This window comes from Musa acuminata, chromosome BXJ2-4, assembly GCF_036884655.1.
Source record: "Musa acuminata AAA Group cultivar baxijiao chromosome BXJ2-4, Cavendish_Baxijiao_AAA, whole genome shotgun sequence".
NCBI classification, from domain to species: domain Eukaryota; kingdom Viridiplantae; phylum Streptophyta; class Magnoliopsida; order Zingiberales; family Musaceae; genus Musa; species Musa acuminata.
This window is the reverse complement of record NC_088341.1, coordinates 43,451,079-43,471,347: the sequence shown is the minus strand read 5'-3', so window position 1 is coordinate 43,471,347 and position 20,269 is coordinate 43,451,079. Positions and strand designations below refer to the sequence as shown.

At 38.5% G+C, this 20,269-nt stretch overlaps 2 protein-coding genes across 4 annotated transcripts; one reads left to right on the top strand and one right to left on the bottom strand.

The window, feature by feature from the left end:
* Positions 1–3,926: 3,926 nt before the first annotated feature.
* Positions 3,927–6,959, top strand: LOC135611080 (uncharacterized). 2 transcript variants are annotated; one of them, XM_065106380.1, is made up of 5 exons: positions 3,927–4,001; positions 4,376–4,434; positions 4,534–4,631; positions 5,642–5,958; positions 6,277–6,959. In XM_065106380.1, exons 2-5 carry the CDS (start codon positions 4,426–4,428, stop codon positions 6,711–6,713), a joined length of 861 nt encoding a protein of 286 aa, XP_064962452.1. In that variant the 5' UTR covers positions 3,927–4,001; positions 4,376–4,425; the 3' UTR covers positions 6,714–6,959. The 2 variants fall into 2 exon arrangements, with proteins under 2 accessions (XP_064962452.1, XP_064962451.1); XM_065106379.1 differs by lacking the exon at positions 3,927–4,001 and adding an exon at positions 4,123–4,156.
* A 251-nt stretch (positions 6,960–7,210) lies between these two features.
* Positions 7,211–18,827, bottom strand: LOC135611079 (uncharacterized). 2 transcript variants are annotated; one of them, XM_065106377.1, is made up of 19 exons: positions 18,606–18,827; positions 18,132–18,503; positions 17,615–17,725; positions 17,469–17,525; positions 17,298–17,374; positions 17,127–17,226; positions 15,742–15,815; positions 14,958–15,058; positions 14,622–14,725; positions 14,478–14,531; positions 14,334–14,389; positions 14,212–14,250; positions 13,772–13,913; positions 13,397–13,581; positions 10,160–10,227; positions 9,902–9,974; positions 9,639–9,700; positions 8,085–9,351; positions 7,211–7,724 (listed from the first exon to the last, which is right to left on the bottom strand). In XM_065106377.1, the coding sequence occupies exons 2-19, from the start codon at positions 18,210–18,212 to the stop codon at positions 7,466–7,468; spliced, it is 2,910 nt and encodes a 969-aa protein (XP_064962449.1). In that variant the 5' UTR covers positions 18,213–18,503; positions 18,606–18,827; the 3' UTR covers positions 7,211–7,465. The 2 variants fall into 2 exon arrangements, with proteins under 2 accessions (XP_064962449.1, XP_064962448.1); XM_065106376.1 differs by having other exon boundaries at positions 18,132–18,827.
* Positions 18,828–20,269: the final 1,442 nt, after the last annotated feature.

Here is a 20,269-nt window from a genome sequence, read left to right as displayed (position 1 = left end):
GATAAATTTAGACAAACAATTAAAATTAAGAGAAAGTGGAATAAACAATTTTAGATGAACTCTCTATAAATTTCATGTGAAGTCTACTCCATTAGTTTCTTTTATAGGTGTCTCTACAAATTTCAATGGATCAATTATATTATTATCAACTTGAGTTGAAATATTTAGTCCAGTTAATATCTTGATGATTGTGTTTATGATCATAGATCAGAGAAGAGAGAAAAAAAAAATAAAACACACAACTATCTATGTATTACAACAAAATCATAAAGTTCTTAATATGTTCTTTCCAGTAAGATTTATCAAATGGATCATTATTTGATTGTTGATTGAAACTTCAATTGATGTTTTTACATTTGAAAAACAATTATGAAGATAAAATATTTAATTATATTTTATATTATATATGACCTAAATTGCAACATAAGCAGCATTTTACTTGAGTTCTTTTTATCAATGTGAAATATTTAAGAGGGCAACATTTAAATGGGTGTATTTATTTTTTTTCCAGCTTATAATTTTTATGCATTAATATTCGATTTTCAAACTTTATATAGGATAAATATAATTACGTAAAAAAAAACCTAAATTGATCGGATAGTGATCAGAAAATTTCTTTTTGAAAAAGAAAAATAAAATAAAATTCAAGTGGAAACTCCCGCCCATTTCAGGAGCAGCGGAATGAGCTTCCCGCCAAAAATTCTCTCCGCAATACATGGCTCCTTTTTTTTTTTGGCTGCGATATAAGGAAAATAAATTTCTAGACATCGATAAATCGCGGCGCGAGTCCCGTCGCCCGTCTCGTCGGTCTCCGCGGGCGCTGCCCTTCGTACCGCGCGTGGGGCCTCTGCGATGCTACAGGGCCCCATCTCACAGCTGGATTCCCTCGCCGATTCACCCCCACCCATGTTCATTCTATCGTCATTCCGCCAATTTCTATTTTATTTTCTCGAACGCTAAGAATGCTTGTGATGTGTTCTTACCATATATAACTAGTAATAGCTCTGATTATGATTTGGTTCGAATCGAAATCGAATGGGTAAAAAAATCAGAAACGATAGTTATAATTTTAAATCTATGATTCTAATTTCAAATCAATGGTAACGATTTTAATTGGATTAAATATGGTAAAAAAAAGTAAAGATAAAATATAAATAGGGTTTATGGTATTTTTTTATCTTAATAGAGTTATTTAATTTGATTAAAAATTTATAATTTATTCTTTTTTAATCAATTTTTTTTAATGTTATTATACTCATTATAGTTAAACATCTATTTTTTTTTTATATCTTCGGGATATTCGAGTTGGTTAGTATATTATTTATTGTATAAGTGATAAATCTCATATTTTAGTATTATACATATCATTTAATTAATATATTTTTAATTAAAAAATAGCTTTTCTTTACTTCTCTCATGTTTCTTATTTTATCGTTAAGAGATTGTCACTGTCTCCTCTATTGATCATCTAAAATGTCCTCCTCGCTCACCATAGTTGTTGTGATGATGGCAGATGGTTCCACCCTTCTACTAAAGTGAGAGTTAGTGATCAACAGGCTGTCTTCTACTTTCTCCATTTTCGGCGAACTCAGATACATCACATACAGTAGATAAAATCTGTAAGCTGTGAGCGTGGAATGGACACGGACACTAAAAACAGCTGAAAAGTTCACATCTTTTTCAAACAAGGTGTTGGCCAGTCCACCAGATAGAACAGTATTCATTGGCAGAAGGATCCAACTCCCGTCAGCTTTGAGTTGGCTCGGTAGGAACAAGCCAAGATAAATAAGATGAAAACAGACCTCCATTAGCTTCATACATCTCCCATCTCAGCCTACTTGCTTGTGATCTTTGGACATGCGAATGAATACCGACGAAGCTTTGTTTTTGAAATGTAATAATATCATGTTCTCATTCCCACCATGGCCATCGGACATCAGAAGAGAACAAAGAAGCATCTTGATGAGCAAAAGTAGCTTTTGATATCATTGGAATAGGATGCAGCCTTCATAATTGATGTGTGGCCTCTGCAGTCTTTGGTTCTCTCTCCAGCTTTCGGCAGACACAAGGGGATGGATGCTCATGATCTTGGGTTCGATGCAGCAGGTGGGGTCAGATGGAATTGATGGTTTTACGAATCTATCAGGCACCACAAGTTTTGGCTTTTCTTCCTCTGAAATCCAATCCGATGTGCTTCGGCATCGGAGACACCAACAACTTGTACTTGCAAGTCGTAACACTCCCTCCCTCCCTGCATCAGATGCTAGTTTTTCTTTATCTTGGAAGGAATCATGCATGGTGCTGGAACTGGTTCTTCAGCTTTCTTCTACTGGTTTTCTGAGAGAAAGCTGTGTTGCTATTGCCCGCTTCCAACCTACACGGTTTTCAATCATATTCCCGCAGAATATGGGGAAGCATACGGCCAACGTTTTCTCGTTCGCCCAGGTTTGAACACTCTCTCTGAAAGTTGATGACCATCCCGGTGGTGTATCTTCGAGGCTCTTAAAGGGCTCCCACAAGATGAATCGCATCATACCAATGCCAAGCTGACTTAATAAACTCTTACTCCGTTCATCCTCTTCTAAACGGTGTGTGCGGTATTAATCATCATCTCTAATCCAACGATCATAAAATATCCTACATTATAATCTCGTTTATATTCTGTATTTTATAAACTTGGTATAAAAAAAAGAGAATAAAAATGATTGGAGATTTATAAACCATTGATTTATCTACTTTTAATCATGAGTAAATATCTTTACGAGAGTCAATAGCTCACGATTTTTCTTCCAGCATCATTATGATAAGTCAATATTTGAATACTATAATATGATTCTGTAGGCTCATAAGATAAGGAATATCTAAAAAGCTTGTAAACTTTTAGTTACTTAATTAAATATCCTTATCAAAACTTTTTTTTAATACAATCTCATGTTATCTTAAGACAAACTCGAAAACAAACATTAGTCGTGAATAAACATCCACATCAACCAATCAAAATATAACTTAACATAATTAATTATAATTATATTATTATTTTTATTAGTCTCCTAAGAAAAAACTCTCAAGATTTCACCTTTAATTATTGGATATAAAAACAAGATAAAGCTTAGAATCATCATTTAAGGCAAAATTATATTCCTCCTATGAAATCGATCAGAATATTTAATTAAATATATATTTGGAGAAAAGAAATTAAAGGGAAGAAAAATATTAATCATCAAATCTAATGAATTAGGACTCTACTTAGATAGGCCAAAAGTGTTGCACATGAAATAATATTGTCTTATACCAAAAACATATTCCTCTGTTAAAATAGTTTTTATAACAACCAAAAAATATTTAAAATAAGTTTTATGTTCTTAAAGAAATTTATAGAAGAGAGAGCAGTGTCGTTCAAGTTTGACCGTTCTCTCATCAGGGCTTCTGTGATTGTTTCTTCGCTGTGAGCAGCAGCACAGTCCACCGGCCGCGTTGCACCATCAACTCGGTATTTGTTTCGTGATATCCTTTTCCCGTGGGAAGCAAGTTTAATACGATCCTCTCTGGAGATTCGCGCCAGCATCTGATGGACGGTCCTCTTTTGCCTATTCTTGTCCGGCCCAAATGAGTTGACTGGGTCTGACCCGGTCCACCGACCCAGTGGTCTCCAGAAGCTTCTCTACGCTGCCTCCCTTGGCTGTCCCGCCACGTTTCCCGGACCGAGTCGGAGGGTTTCTGGAAGCTCCTACAACCGCGCGCTGTGGGCCACCGCCTCTCGATACAATATCTCGCATAAAGAATTCTTGCAAATGGGTTAAGAGATTGCCACGTCATGTAAAGTTTAATTTCGGGCCCATCATCCGAACGCCTCTCACGGGATCTTTCCTGCAACGAATCCTTTCCGGGACCGTCCAAATGCGGTTTCCCAACGCTAGCCGAGGGGAAACGGGCCCTTTAAAAAGGCCCGCTCCTCCCATTGCATCCCTATTCTCTTTGTTGCGTCTCCTCCTTTCGCGCAGGTATTCTGTTCCTTCCCTTTCTTCTTTTCCTTTTCGTTTGAACGATCCTCTTTCCTCTTTGATTGGTTGATTTCTTCGACGACGCTTATCAGTGCATATCCTGTTCAAAGTTATACTGAATCAAAGGAGAAATTTTATGTGGTTCCTCGTATTATGTACGACATTTTCTTTCTTCTGTACTAATTTTTCGTCGGATTTGTGCTGCTGTTTCGGTTGCCTTGCTTCCTGACATCGAGTAAAGTCGGAGTATTTGGTGCATCTTTTTTGGCTTCCTTAATCTGGTTATAATTCTAGGGTTTAGTAATATTGTTAGAGGTTCATAAATCGAAGAATATATGATGACGATTTGGTTCTCTTCCTTCTGATTCTTTCAGATTTGGTTGAATTTGAAGCTGTACAGCATATACCCTGGGATTTTAGGAATATGGCGGGGGTAAGGGTTTGTTGCAGGCTCTCGTCAATTCCTCCTATTAGAGGGAAGTAGTGCTACTCTTGATCTATCTTTTAAAGTTCGTTGCTTTTTTTACGGCAGGATGGGTTTAAGGTCAAGTTACATGTGTACGATCTTAGCCAAGGACTTGCTAGGCAGCTTTCGGCGACATTTTTGGGAAAGGCCATTGAAGCTGTTTGGTAAGATTCTTTCTCTGACATGTGTTTGTTGGATCTCAGTTTGGATATAAACATCAATTTTTGTTTTGCTTGTTGCTGAAAATTGAATTACATTACATGCCAACGAAAATGACCGACAGCTCTGAAGCCTTAAGAACGATAATTGCAGTTGTTAAGAGTGATTAGTAGCATGCTTGTTATGCCAACTAAAATCGCAGAGTGTTTATTGAGCTGCACATAGCTCATGCATGACTTAGTGGACTGTATTAGTTTGTGTCTTAGATGGAAACAGTTCACACGAATATAACTAATGTATGTTGCTGATTAGCAGTACTTGTAAAAGATATATTAATTTTTCAGAGAAGTACCTCATAGGATTGATGTAAGGCTCTTGGTCTATATGATTATATAACTTATTGGGCCAAAACAACTATCAATGTACAGACTATGCTAATTAGGTTGGATTGAGTGACATCTATAGCTTAAGGTGGTGCTTGTGCTATTCTTCCTGAGTTCTCTCACATTTCATCTGTAATTTAAGAAGAATAAGGCATTAGCTTCTGGGTTGATTTTGGTTAGAATGTTACTTGATAAGAGATGTCCCGTGCAGAAGGTCCCCACTGATTCATGGTTTGAGGATGGTCAATATATGTGGCTGCTGCCGTAACCCAATCTTGGTCCCCAAAGTCTAAGAAGCAACCCTAGTACGGGATCGAGGCTTCCCTTCTTGAGGACAAGCTTGAATATTATCATAATTTGTTTTGCGGTTTCAATCCTATGATGATTTAAGATATTTGGATCTCAGTCTGAGAAAAGAAGGAAAGAGGAAGTAATCTAATAGTTCTAGCTACTGTCGGTCGCTATTCATTTGTTAACATCATCTAAGTGAACTAAGAGGGGCGCAGTGGTCATAAAAGACTGGGATGGATATTGAATTTTAATGAAAGGTATCTTGGTCTTTTTGGTCCAACGGACTTGATTTTCATTTCCTTCCCTCTCAAGTAGTCTTTCTGCAATGTGTCCTACAACAGGCACACTGGTCTCGTAGTCTACGGAAAGGAATACTACTTCTCAGGAGGCATTCAACACGATCCGGCCGGAAAGACCCCCTATGGAAATCCAGTCCGGATTGTGGATCTGGGGGTGACACATGTACCTGAGGAAGTCTTCGAGGAGTACCTGCAGGAGATCAGTCCACGGTATACGGGTGCCACCTACAGCCTTCTCAGTCACAATTGCAACAACTTTAGCAATGAGGTAGCACAGTTCCTTGTGGACACCACAATTCCAGACTACATCCTCCGGTTACCCAATGAAGTCATGAGCAGCCCAATGGGAGCATTGATCCGTGAGATATCTCATCTTTACTTCCTTTTTTTGTATCTTCCGTCTATTATGCCCTTGAGAACTTTAAAATCTTCTCATTCTTTTACCATATTCAAAAGTCCTAGAAGTCGCTAATGGATCTATAACACAAAGAAAACAGTTACGATAAAACTATACTTGATATGGAAAGATAAGACCAGGGTGATGATTTGATAATTGTAGATCACCAAATCCATTGTGTCATATCTCAATTTCAAGATTATAAGCGGCTTTAGAAAGATCACTTAACAAGTGATATTGGGTAAATTCAGAGACCAATGACAATTGTGCTTGTTTGCAGTTCCTATGATTCAGCAACTAGAAACAACTTTGAAGTCGGGCACTGTACCTCAAGCCCCTCAGTTCGCTCCTGCCGCAGCCGTCGCTGCGATGCCTGCTGCACCTAGTGCTGTTACTTCAAGCCCAACCACAACGGATGCCTCTGTACAAGCCACCGGCAAAGATGTCAATTCTGGGATTTCACCAGCTAAGGTTCCTGACAACGGAAATGTGGTTCCACCTGCTGTTCAACCAGCTTCAGCAAGAGGGGAGGAGAATTCTCTGGTGGCAGGCGATCCCCTGGGCGAGGCTCGCAACATGGTCCAGGAAGAGATCGCAAGGGAATTTACTGCGATCATGGCAACTGGGACACTTCGTGCAAGCGAGGCTGCTGCCCTGGCGGCGAGGAGGGTTATGGAAAGACATGGACTGGTAAATGCGCCAATGCAGCGAGGATAGGATTGAAGACCGACTTCACCATTCTTTCAAAGTCACTGTTAATCGCTTCAAGACACTTCCAAATGGAACTAACTCATTGCAATGATGACTCCGATTATGACGTGTTTCTTTTGCGTAGTTATAGAAGAGTCATTGCATGTCATTGCTTTTGGGGTGGCTTTCCAATGCCAAGACTTTTGCTATCTCGCACGATCTTAATAACCGCTTCTGTTCTATGACATCCATTTGAGTTGCGTTCTCGAGCTACACTTCTGTTCCAAGACATTTTCTTTTGTAAGGATTAGTGGGAATACTGTCAACGCCGTAATTTTAGAGGCCGCACTGCCTTTGGAAACTTATTTGCTAGTCAAACTCTGTCTGCATCTAAGTAGATACAACACTGCGATTCGTCAATTGCTTATTCAACAGCTACAAGAATACATCGGAAGCCCAGAATCCGAAAAAGGCAGGTCACAGCAGAAATAAGCAAAACAGAGACCGTGAAACATCTATCTATCTGGATCAACTTTGAAAGACATAAATTGAATACAAAAATTAACAGTAGTGCATTTGGGACACTGATTGAGGGTGAGAAAAAAAAAAGCTGAACTCTAAAAATATTGCACTAGATCCCTAAATTACAAATTTTATTACCATTCAAGAAGCAATTCCCAACCCATTGCTTGGGTTCAGGAAAAGTTGTAAAAAACTACTACCCTTTATGAACAAGAACAAGGTAAGTTATGCAACCTGCCTGCCTGCCTTATGTCCAATCAACAATCACAGTGACAAACGGTATTACCAAAACAACTATTTTTTGGTGCGATTTTCCGGACACCGGTGTCGTGAACCATTCTCATGTTGAGGGCTGATATCAGTACCCTGTCCATCATATTTATCTTTGGGGCCTCAAGAATTGCCTTTGGAGGGGACAAAGCCCACTGCATTGCCCAGATGGCAAGCGGTCGCATGTAGATCAATGACCGGTAGTGCCCATCTGTTGTCCATCCTTCTGGAGTTTGGAACCAGTACCTGCATGACCACAAAATCTATGAACACTCGGCTGCATCGATAGACATATACCACTAGTATTTAAGAGGATAAAAAATTAAGCAAATATATAATAATAATGATGGAATCAGTGCTGAAAGAGACACATTTAAGTAAAATGCTTGGATATATATAAAAAGGACACTTCTTGCAAGCTGGAGACGGTATTTGAATCCATCTAATTACAATGGCTGCGGGTATAAACTTATTATTAGGTTTGTGCTTATTGGTAGACATCCCATAATTTCTGATTTTACATTACTCAAAACAAGCACATAAGCCTACTGTGAGAATTAAATACTGGAGAGGATACCACAAAAAAGATTGATACAGGGGACTTACCCGAATCCGTCTTCTGACCAACCTGTGATGAAAATCCCCTCAGCGGTAGCAAAAGCTTGATGCTCCATTCCATGAAGAAGCATGGTAGCTGCCAAACTGTATGTGACACCAGTCCATATTTCACGCGATTGCATGCAACATTCATCGACCTTTCCATTTGGGTTCATCCCATTGACCGCCCCCATGCGCCCTCCTCTCACCTTCATCACATTAAATTCAAATATTTTCTGAAGAGTATTTCTAGTTTTAATCTCGTCAAACAGTGGGGGCAACCCTGAAGAAGCAGTGTACCACTGCCCTGCAAGTTGATCAGCCTGTATGGATCGGCTGTTGCTACTGCTTCCACTGTCATAATTGAAATAAGACCCATTCCACAGCTTAGATTCAAATACCGGTTTGGCTTTCAAAAATTTGATCTTAAATTTTTCAACATAAGCACAGTCTCCAAGACGCTGTGCCATTGCCGCTGCAGCTTGGAGTGCAGCGAGCCATAGACATCCACAGTAAGCACTGATACCATGAACTGTCCATGCATCATATGTCTGATCAGGGAATCCATCATTCTCAACGAGTCCATCACCATCACGATCAAACTGTTCCATATAATCCATAGCAGCACAAACTGCAGGCCAGACATCCCGCCCAAAGGACATGTCACCGGTCGCAGCAAAATCCCTGTACACCTGGAGCACAAACTTTGGGTTGAGATCCTTCCATTTACTGGTGTCATGTATGTTGTAGGCATTCATCTCATTCCATGGGTCATGTGTTCCTAAATCATGGGGAACTGCACCTTTGACTTTACGAATTCCCCAGTTCCCATCAGCCAGAAATTTGACTTTCCTTCTGTCCTCATGCAAGACAGCCCTAGCAAAATCACGTTGAATAGTCAACTCTATTTTCGGAAAGAGATCGAGGAGAGCGAAAGATGCATAGAAGTGTACATCATATGTACACCACATAATGTACTCCACTCCTTCCAAGTACAAAAATCTTCCGACATTTTCAGGGTCATCCTGCTGATGCATGACATAACCAGACTCTTTATATTCACAGCCGCGCACGCTGTCACCATCTGCCAAATCTGGTACTGAAGTAGTTTGTGATATAGTTTTCTCATTGCTCAAGTTGCTGTCTGTTAAAGTCTGCTCCACAACCATATTAATGTGTCTATCTTTTGAAACAGGTTTCTGATCTTTACTTTTCACAGATTTATGGTGACTGGAACCAGAGCTCAATTTCTCCTCAAACTTTGGAGCTTCACCATCTGCATTGATAAAATTACCAGGGTATAACTGCCTTGACCATGCATGGCAACCTTTTAAAGTTTTATACCTAACCAACATGTTCAGTTTCCAAGCATCAACATGGAACACTATGAAATCATACTAAAAATGTATGCATTTTTTTGTGATCGACAAATGCTTGCTTTTACATATACTACAACCACCAAACCTCTAACTCATAGAGAACAAACAAAGCTGAAATATTCTCTATTAAATGAATTTAATATGGTGGCTAAGAAACAAAAGAACGAAAACAAACAAAGAATACCTGTCCAAACTGTTCCCCCAGCAACTAGAAAATAGAGCTCATTAAAAAGTGTGAACTTGTACCTGAAAATGTTAATCAAGATGTCAACAAGATGTGGTTTACAACGAAAATCATTACATGTGTAAGAAACAAAGAATGGGATGATTGAAGCCAGTAGGTTCTATAACGTATGTTACAAGAATTATGCTATACTTGTGTTCTGTTAGTCATGTATTGGATTTTCACATATTATGCTATTCTTGATCTAAAGATATAAATATTACCATTCAGGAAGCTTTTCATCTTTAAGTATTGGATTTTGCCATTTTTCAATCTCTTCTTCCCACCACTTGTACTCTGTTAAGTCACGGAAAAGGTTATCACAGTGAACTTACTAAACCAGAAGATATACTTGGCCAAATGAAGTATAGAGATATAAAACACAGGTACATTCTAGCAAAAACATGCAGCAGCAACTTGTTGCCGAATGTAATATGAAATTTCTAGTAATTAAAATATCTCAGTAATTGTCATGTACATACTCTTTAATGCATCATGCACCAAATTAAGAGCTGATCTTTCAGAAGTACCATAAAATTTTGTATATCTCCTGCAAGAAAAAACAAGTGCATAAATAAAACTCACTAGACCTCAGACAAGCTGATTCAAAACCAAAGAATCAAAGACTGGCAGTGTTTTTGAATGATATGCATAGATAGCAGTTAATAGAAACAATTTGATAACAAGAAAATAAGGACCATGCACATAAGTTCTTCCAGTCAAGGAGTTTCAGATGGTTGCTACCTTGTTTTAAAAGCTAGAATTGTGTCTGCCAAGTTAAACTTCCATTAAACATAGCGGTGGGCTACTCCTAGAAATGATGAACTTGGGGATGTTTTAACAACCCAGATACATCCTTGAAAATCAATATAATATTTAATTGGTAATTTATAAAACTCTAGATTGGATTGACTTAGGCGTCAGTGAAAAGATGGTGTCTAATTAAGGAGATTGTGCAATAAAAAGTACAACGAACTAGGGTTCTTCGTTTTGCCGGGGCCAATACGAAATAAACGTTACCTAGCAGTCTAATATGTTTTGGGCAGTCCGATCCAATTCAATAGAATATTTTTTTAAAAATAAAAACTTAAAACTTCAATTAGGGCTTGCGAGCCTTCTTCCTGCTGGGGGGCATGAACTGTTGCCATCGTCCCTATTGTTCGCCAACACCTACCTCCCTGGTAGGCTTCCTTCTCTTCTCCACCGCTTCTTTTATTCCTTTTGCTTCCTCCTCTTCTTTCATTGCCGCCTCTTCTTCTTATTCCTTTTTCTTCTTCCTTCCTCTTCCTCTAATTCCTTCCCCTATGCCTTCCTCTTCTCCTTCTTCGTCTTCGAAACATTGGCATGTATCAGTGTACCACATGTCAATACATCAGTATTGACTAGTGTGCTAGTTCGACTAGTTGCTAGTTTCGCCTAAGTCATACAGAACCCTTGCATGTCTGTCAGCAAAAGATCAACCTCTCCGAAACCTCCTATGGTCCCATAAGGACCTGCAAAAGAGAAGACGGCTTAGAGAAAACATTTAACTTGAGATCCCACAAACAGACATTTCAGCAAACACTTGATAAACAATACAAATTACAAACATAGACTTCGCAAGCTCTGAATGGTCACGCAACAAAGGATCCAAGATAGTCCGTCGTGGCCAAAAGTCCCCACAAGTGCCCACATGATATTGCTATAGAACTAGGCAACAAACCAGCCCTAGACGATACCCGAAAGGCCCATCCAGCCATGTGACATCCGGATAGCTCCAGAGTGTTGTACTGGCCGACATTGCACACCACTCTGCAGAGCTAAAAAACCCCTCAAAATGGCTACCTAGATGGCTTGTTTTTGGATAGTTTTGCTTCAATGCGACGACTGCACACAACTTGCTTTTACAGGACTAAAACGACCACAAAAGCCAACCAAAATGGGGCTATCAAGCCTACTGTAAGCTCTTTACATGCTGTACAAAGCATGAACAAAACCGAAAGACAGGGGCATACACAGGCATTACATCAAACACCCTTTGTATAGATTTGTTTGTGGCATTCTCCCCCACTTATTTTTTCTATGTCTTCGTTAAAGCTTTTCAAGATGCTATATCTCCTTGCTGTTGCTAAATCTTCAAGCTTCTGCTTTAGCTGTAACGCCTCTCTCTCAGCTTCCAACTACTCTCCACCACTGTTGTTAAGCAGTTAAACTTTGATCCGCCAACGCTACTTCAACTTGCCAGTGACTCTAATTCTGGTATGGGGTTGATCATGTTATGTTGATCTTTGTTGGTTTTTGTGGATTCCTCAAATGAAGGAAAAAACGTTCTCTGTTGTGCATCAGTCTCTCAAACAGTCACTGAACTGGGTGGATGCATGTTGGAGCTTTAACGAGCATCATCTCGTAGATTTTGAAGTTTTTGAGGTCTTTACTTTACAAAATTTGTCCATCGATTTCTCTTCTACTTAGTTGTCGCCTCTAAGTAGGTTCGCATCACTTTCACTTTCGATTAATATTCTGTTAAGAAATTAAACGGACAATATACTCTCGATAGAACCAATCACCATTTGTAAGGATTTAACAACTATTGTCTTCTACTAAGTCTCTTCGAAGGGTTTTTGAACATGTGCAAAGCTCTTCTACTAGATAAATAAAAGAACTGAGGTACTCGGTTTCGTATATTTTCTTAAGAGTTGAGAAGGCAAAGGTTACTTGACTTTGCGCGCCTCCTCAAGGATTGTACTTCATGTATCAAGCGGGTTACTAGCTTTTGTTAGGTTTTTGCTAACACTTCTAAAGCACCCAAAGTATTTACACTCCTTGCGTTGAGTTTGTTATTGTAATTCACCTCATTGCCATCGAACTTCTGGGATGCAAGAAATTTTGCCTGAAAAGAGCATCGACTTCTCCATCATTTTCACTGCCTACTCCTATGAGTAGAAAAGTTATAGCACCGTGTATTGCCTACTTCGTTCCTTGGTTGAGTACTCCGGCATCGACTCAAAGTCCCCCACTTTTGGCTATCTTGATGAGAAGCTCGTCAACATTAGTCTTACGAAGTTCCCTGATCTTTGTCTTAGTACTTTGAGTTTGTCTTTGCATTCTCTACCCTTTCAACCACTTGCTTCAACACCTTTGTGTTCTTTGAGTAGTTCCCCTTAGTCAATGGAAAGATAGACTACAACTCCCAAGCATGGCCTCCACCATCATATTGCAGAGCTCATGTCGATTTTGTTCTCTTTCGCGTCCTTGATAGCAATGTTTGTTCTCTCAGTCTTATCCTCCAACTTATTTGGACTCTCTCAAGCGAAATATGAGCTTAGGAAAAATCCAATTATCTAACTGCCCCAACCATACTTTTGTATGATCAAGTCCCCCCACGATGCACTCGGAATTCCCCTCGATGGTACACAACACTCATATGTTGCCTCATGCACGAAAGATTAGTCATTCCTCTAAATGATAATCTTGGATGTTCGCTTCTCTGAATGACTACATTCCCTATGCCTCTACGCTTATTTCCCTCGGACGATCACATGTGATGACTACCCTCAATGCAACCCTACTAGGTCCCCCATGATATGACATTCCTTACATTGAACTTCAATGGATGTTATAATCTTAAGGCAATGGAAGAGGATAAATATAATATTCCAGTGACGAACAAAATAAAAATCAATTCAATGAAATAAATATCAAAACACATGAAAGGAAAAGGAAGTGATAGCAGACACTACCTATGATATGTACATCCTTTCTGAAACTTCACTTTTGGTGATGACCAAGCTAAAGCAAATACAACAGTGCACCTACCATGTGGTTCAACCCATGTAGTGGCTGAAACTGCTGCACAGAGTGTCTCACCCACAGAAGATGGCATACTGGGGCCAGCATTAAAATTTTCTCTCTCAAAATGCCCGTCCTTCAACACAAGCAATGTATAAACAACCAATCATCACTTAATGCATTAACGAGAAAGTTTTCCTCGGCTAAATCATGTGAGAAACCTCTCACATTATTAAAAAACAAGCAGAAAAAAACAAGGTCCAGCAAAAGAAAAATGACAATTTACAATCTCTATCAAAAATTGCCAGCTAAAGACAAAAGCTCACCTGCACCATTGTGCTCCACATACCCTGAGCTGTAACATAATTTTCTCCAGAAAGTCCAAAACTTGGCAAGACTGTCACAGTCACATTTTGAGTCTCGCATGCAGCAATAGCAAATGTTACAGGAGGATTATCTTTTGCAGTCCTGAAGTATTGCCGAGTATATTAGAAATACATCACCATAAATGCACAAATGACATTTATGCATTAACAACAAAAAGAAAAAACAACTAAATATCTTTGGAAAGATTTGAGATATGACTTCAGGCCAAGTATGAAAAAATGTGATCAAGGTCAGATCAACAAAAGTTTGTGATAAATGATTATCAGGATATAAGGGACTAGAGCAGGCGAGAGGAAAAGGAGAGGATATCCGGAAGGGCTATCTAAAAGAAAATTGCTAACCAACTGCAAAAAATAGAACTCTAAGGTTGAAAACTTGCTTGTGATGTAGAAGCACCCCAGACACTCCATCATCTCCTCTGCACATATAACAGAGCAAGATTATGTCAATAATAAAGCATATTGACTTCCAGCACAATAATTATAAAAACTTGCAACTCACATAAATGGCTCATTGATGTGGCCTCCACTATGATGTGATACTCCTCCAATAGAATTCTGACCAATACAGAAGGTTGCATAAAAAATTATAAGGTATAGAAGGAATATTTGCAGGTTGAAAGGGTACATAAAAAAATTCGCTTACCGCCCATGTCATCAGCAAGCTGACCTTTGCCCTTTCTCTTCCAGTGTTAACTAACTACAAAAAGGAGTAGTAATAAAAGATGATAGCTCTTACCAACAGAACAAAAAATTGTTTTCAATTAATACACATATTAATGATACTCACTGTATAAACAAACACAGCAGTGGGAAGACTGCTTTCTCGATAATCATGAGGAATAAATGGGGATATTTGGCGACATGAAATTTTGAGATCAGGGTCTGGCTCACCTATAGGAAAGAAACAATTACGTTAAACAAGTTTTTTACCAGACATCAAAGAGTAACATGATGACTTATAAATACTACTACTCATAAGGCCATATCTCTTGTAATGGAATCAAGTTTTCTGTGAAAGAATGGTGACAAAATAGTGGTACACAATGTTATATCCCCTTTTGCTCCAAAGCAGATAAAATCATAGTTAAAATGCCTAAAATAAAGTTCATAACATATATTATACCATCATAAACGGTCCATGCCCTAGGGAACAAAGCATGATAAGTGGAGTGTTGACCAGTCAAGTTCCAGTCCCACGAGGATATGCCGAGATCACCTTTTTTCCTGAAAAGGATCATAGTAAAACTTGAAAAAGTTTCCACTACCCTTATGCTACAACATGAAAAAGCTTAAGAAAAGAGCATAATCAACAGCCACAAAGCAAACCTTTTTAATTATTTCTTTAGCAACGGGTTTGTTTTCTGTTGTGCCTACATTTGCAACTCTATTAATTTTCATTCTTTTGTACATAATATTGCATAACTATATTTTGCTACACAATCTGGTGTTCATTTCAAAAATTTTAGGTGTTGGGTTGGTATCTAGCCTTTTAACTGCATGCAGTCACAAATGAGAAATCCATTATACTCAGCTTATACAACATGGTAATTTTGGTAAGTACACAATAGTACATAGTAAGAGGGTCTATTGACCTTAGCTCTGAGACAACTGAAGACTACAAATATCCTATGTCCAACAAATCAATTATGAAAGAATACAAATTCAAAGAGGTTTAACAGACAACAAACTGAAACAATAAAAAACAATTTTCACATCCATACACCATAAACTGTATTTTTATAGGCAAGGTGATGTACCAGATGTACCGATAAATTAAACTTCAAAGCAAGGTTGGGAAAATAATAATAAACTAATAAATGGTAGGATGTGTTATGGCAAAAGGAAAATAAATTAAGCAAAACTAACTTGAAGATAATGCCAGCATAAAAATGAGTAAAGTTACTAACTGTAGTCCTTCATGTTGCCCAGGGGCTAAAACTGATGAGTATTTCTTGTTTCCCCCATCCCGAGATATGAAAATCTGCATGTTTAAATCATGAAACCCATGTGACTCATTTTCAATCAAAAATTTTGTCTGCAAATCATTACAAGCTAACATCATGGACAATAAGTCTGGAAGAATAGTGTAGTAAGAGAAATATAGTGAGCACATGAATTATAAATCAAGAGCCAACAGATCAGCAACAGAACAATTTTCTTCTATTACTAGATGAATGTGCCGATCAAGTTGAAATGAAGTACCACAATTTATGTTACATGTCTATGAAATTGAGATTATTGAGAGTTAAGAATGAACAAGTTACAGTAGGGCAGTAAAGAGAGCAATCTAAGGTCCTTAGTTTAAGTGGAAACAATGGCTTTAATATAAGACAGTTCTATATGGAATAACCCACACAAAAAGTGGAGGTAATTGTTTGAGAACTAAAAACAGCAAAAATTTATGCTACTTACTCAGACCAACATGGAGTTAAAACACACCTACTGCTCAACAGTAGGAACTCTTACAAAATAAGAGCACACAAACAATAGAAGGAACCAACCTTTAGCATAAAGCTCCACAAAATAAAAGCACACAAACAAACCAACCTTTAGGGTAAAGCTCCGCTGTCAAAAAAATATCCCTATAGTTGTATTACCAATTTCATAAGACAGCTATAATGCCAAAGACGCTTTAGTAACCAATATTTTGGACAGTTAAAAGAAAAACACTTTGAGAACCAATGGACCCAGGATAATGATGAAAAATTGTACCATGACAAGATACAGACGTGGTGATTAAAAAAATATAGTTGATCCCCAATAGATTCAAGTTTAGGATAAGATGTGGGCAAGCTGTAATATGGAAAATGGTTCCTCAAGTGAGCTTCACAACTCCCTTCAGACCAAAATTAAGATGGCCATCTAATCATTATCAAAGCCTCAACCACTAAGAAATTCAAGAATTTGTGACTATTTAATACCTAAAATTCTAGACAACAACTAGGGACTAAACAGCAGAAAGCAAAAGAAAATTTTGACAACTATCTAACTTATTTAAGTCACATTTAAACTAATGAATTAAAAGAGATAACAATCTCTGCCAACTAACCTACAACCTGCTTTAACGACTTCCTATATTTCTTTTTCAGATCAAGGTAATGAATTGAGTGATTCATAAGTTTGCAGTGTACGCAGTTAAAGAAAAGATTAAGCACTGATATGGTAAGTGGTAGACCACATGGCAAAACCAAAATTAAGAAAACAGTTTAGAATTTCAAAATGCATAAATTTTTTCTTGGAAAATAAAAAAAAAACAATGAGAAGTTAATACAAAATAAAATCTGAAACTTACAGAGAACTGATTTGCCATGACAGGGGATGTTTCACATGAACCAGGAATTATTTGCCAGTGTTTAAACTCCCCTCTAAAACCTCTTGAGATGCTGCCACTTCTGCAAACAGAAATAACATCATGAGAAAAGAAAGCTTAACAAAGAGATTATGTAATTTAAAAACTACATACCCCATTCCTCCAAGTGGTACACCTTGTGAAGCTGAAGGTTTACATTGTTCCCTTGTAAAAGGATCAATTGGTGCTTTCTGCCACAGAAAAGAAAAGACAATTTATATGCAGATGAACAAGTATATTTATAATACATAGAGTCAACAGATGCGCAAAAGTAGCACGATTTACCCTTCCATGAGAAGCTTCTTCTCTAACATATGACCAAAGACGAACACCAAGGCGCATCTAATTCAAATATCAATAGCATATATCAGTAAGTTTACCATGTCACTATTATATAGCACACACGCCAAGAAAAGTAATAATCATTGTACCATTCGAATTGCCTCCATGAAAGTCACACTGAATTCCTTCAATCTATTAGCATGGCTATTTAGCCTCCTCCTCCATGCGTGATCTGGTGGGGCGCCACCATCAAAATCCAGCTATAAGTACAATAAAAAAACAGAAGTTAGCAATGCTTCCATCATGAAATTAGTTAAAGAAAATGATTGCAAATCAATGCCTCTGCTCAAGAACCACACTGAGCGTCACACTTAAATGTGAAACCAAAAATACTGGTCTTATCCAAATAAAAACCAGCAGCCACGTTATGAAAAAAAACCCAAAATTTCTAGAAAGAATCCAGTCTTTTAACAAGGTAAATCTTGGTATACGCTCCAGGACTGTGATTTTTGGGGCGGTCATTGACCATAAGAATCTCATTTCCAGCATCATAAGTTTCATTAAGTGGATGAATTGCAAAAGGAAGACAGATATAAAGCCAAATCTGAAAACATCTTAAAACGAGTAATTTCTCAAGCTATTCAGAGAACCACAGAATACGCTCACCAACTGCAACGTGGCTCGGTTGACATACTCCTCCGCAGGCCATGAGCTCTTCCTGCAGTGGAAAAGGTGCCCGCTCACCATCCTTGCCGCAATCAAAGCCCGCAGAACCTCCAAAGATACAGAGACCAGAACTTTCTTCTCCTTCCAATCCGAAGATCCAGAACCATCAAAATCTCCAGATAAACGTGACAAACCAAGCACACAAATAACACCAACAAAATCAAGATCTCCTCAATCTCCTCATCGACAGATTTTCCTCAGCCACAGATGCAACGGGGCTCGCCATCAACATCCGACTCTGTAGATTCCCCAACAATCTCAACAAGATCACCAAACACCGCCAACACTTGTCTGCAGCAAAATCGCCGATTTCTACAACCCAAGAAAAAAGCACCGGCTCGGATCAAAATAACCGATCCTTTATCAAAGCAAAACTGTCAAATAATATGCGAAACCAAAATCCCGTTCACGAACCCCCCTACAACAACCGCCAATGAACGCCCTAATCACGGAAAATTCTTGACTCGGAAGGGCTTCGTCCCCCTCGATCGCAGCGTAAAGCAGCAAAGGTCGCTCGAATCCCGGAAGAGGCGCGTCGGAACCCTAGACCCAACACCTGGGATTCGCCAGCCAGACGACGAAGGCGTCTCGGTCGGAGACCGCCATCTGATGCCGCTGGTGCTCTTTTACATACGTGAATGGAAAGAAGCAAAGCTACGCGAACGATCAAAACGGGACTGATTATAACGGTTTGATGGTGTAACAATGGCGAAATGGCTTAAAACGCCTATCGCGTAACGGGGAGGTCGAAATGGCGGCGGCGTCCGACATCGCGGACCATTCATGGCATTTGCTTTTGTGAGAGATTCTTGTACCTGCTCCGCGACTACTCGACCGACCTACCTCGTGACCGCGTGAGTGCCGCTCTTCGCATGCTTTACTCTGGGACCCACACGGGTAAGGAAGAAGGTAACGGACGGTAGGTGTCCAAATTGTAGTCAGGGGTTGAAGAGGACAGCTGGCGAGCAATTGCGGCGTCCGACATGAAACGTACGGACGACCTCTCATGCGTCCGCATAAGATCTTCTATGCGTATTGTAGGGCTTTTTTGACCTTTAATTTTTTTATTATTATTTATCGAATTTACTTCTAATTAAAAGGCTTTGTGGTCCTCAGTCCTGACTTCAAAGGATTTGGTAGAAAATAAATCTCCGTCGGCTAGTCGGCAGCTGACCAAATATGATAGCAATTTATAGTTCTTTGTGCACCTAACCTGATTTGGATCCGAATCCGTCGAAAATAGGAAATCAATCATTAATTCTATGAATATTCTTCTTATAATTAAGTTGATAATGTCTGAAAGAGATGTATTAAACTTAAAATAATCAAATATTTTGATGAAATATTACTTTGATGATGATTGGGATTTAGTGAGAGGTTATTTTGTGAAAATGGTTTACCCAAAATGTCAATGTTGCAGTTACCGATCAGAGCTTACGATGATGTGACAAATGATGTTAACGTGTTAGATCTCATATCATTTATTATATATAGCAATGAGTGTGTGGTAAATCTTCCCATCAAATTACCTCTCTAGAAATTATTATTATTATACATTCGTCCCAAAAAAATTAATTATATATATTATCGAAAATGTTTAAATATTTCATATATTTATTATCCATCCATAAAAATCAAGTTAATTATTACTAATCAGAACTGATATTGGATCTGAAAAATTCTTGAAAATTTTAAACATCTAAAATAAATTACTATTTTTCACAATTATTTGATCTCCATCTTTCTTAGTATTTTAGTTTCAACATTATTACGAAATTTAAAATTTAAAAGGTCAAAAATGAAAATAATTTTGGATAAGAAAAATCCGCGCATATATGCTGCACGAACCATAAGTTTACATCATTTAGGGCTTTTCGCGTGTGCCAAGTTGCACGCTCGTGGCGTCATCATCCACACACACCAAGTAGCCAGCCAAGTAGCGCCACCAACATCGTCCGGATTCATCCACATAAATGCTCTTGGCTGCCCAGATAAGAAGGCACTAAAGAGGCGGTCCTCCACAAATGCGCTGCATTAATTTGTGAAGCTAACCCTTCCTAATCGTGGCCTCCGGTGCT

Bases quoted from the DNA above. Each gene is read 5' to 3' on its own strand.
- LOC135611080 (XM_065106379.1), top strand. The intron at 4,435-4,533 runs GTAAGGGTTTGT...TTTTTACGGCAG, and splicing joins ATTTTAGGAATATGGCGGGG to GATGGGTTTAAGGTCAAGTT. The intron at 4,632-5,641 runs GTAAGATTCTTT...GTCCTACAACAG, and splicing joins AAGGCCATTGAAGCTGTTTG to GCACACTGGTCTCGTAGTCT.
- LOC135611079 (XM_065106376.1), bottom strand. From the start codon at position 18,212: ATGGTGAGCGGGCACCTTTTCCACTGCAGGAAGAGCTCATGGCCTGCG. The intron at 14,726-14,957 runs GTATAATATATG...TCTTTCCTATAG, and splicing joins GGCATGGACCGTTTATGATG to GTGAGCCAGACCCTGATCTC. The intron at 10,228-13,396 runs GTAGTGTCTGCT...TTTTTCTTGCAG, and splicing joins AAAGGATGTACATATCATAG to GAGATATACAAAATTTTATG.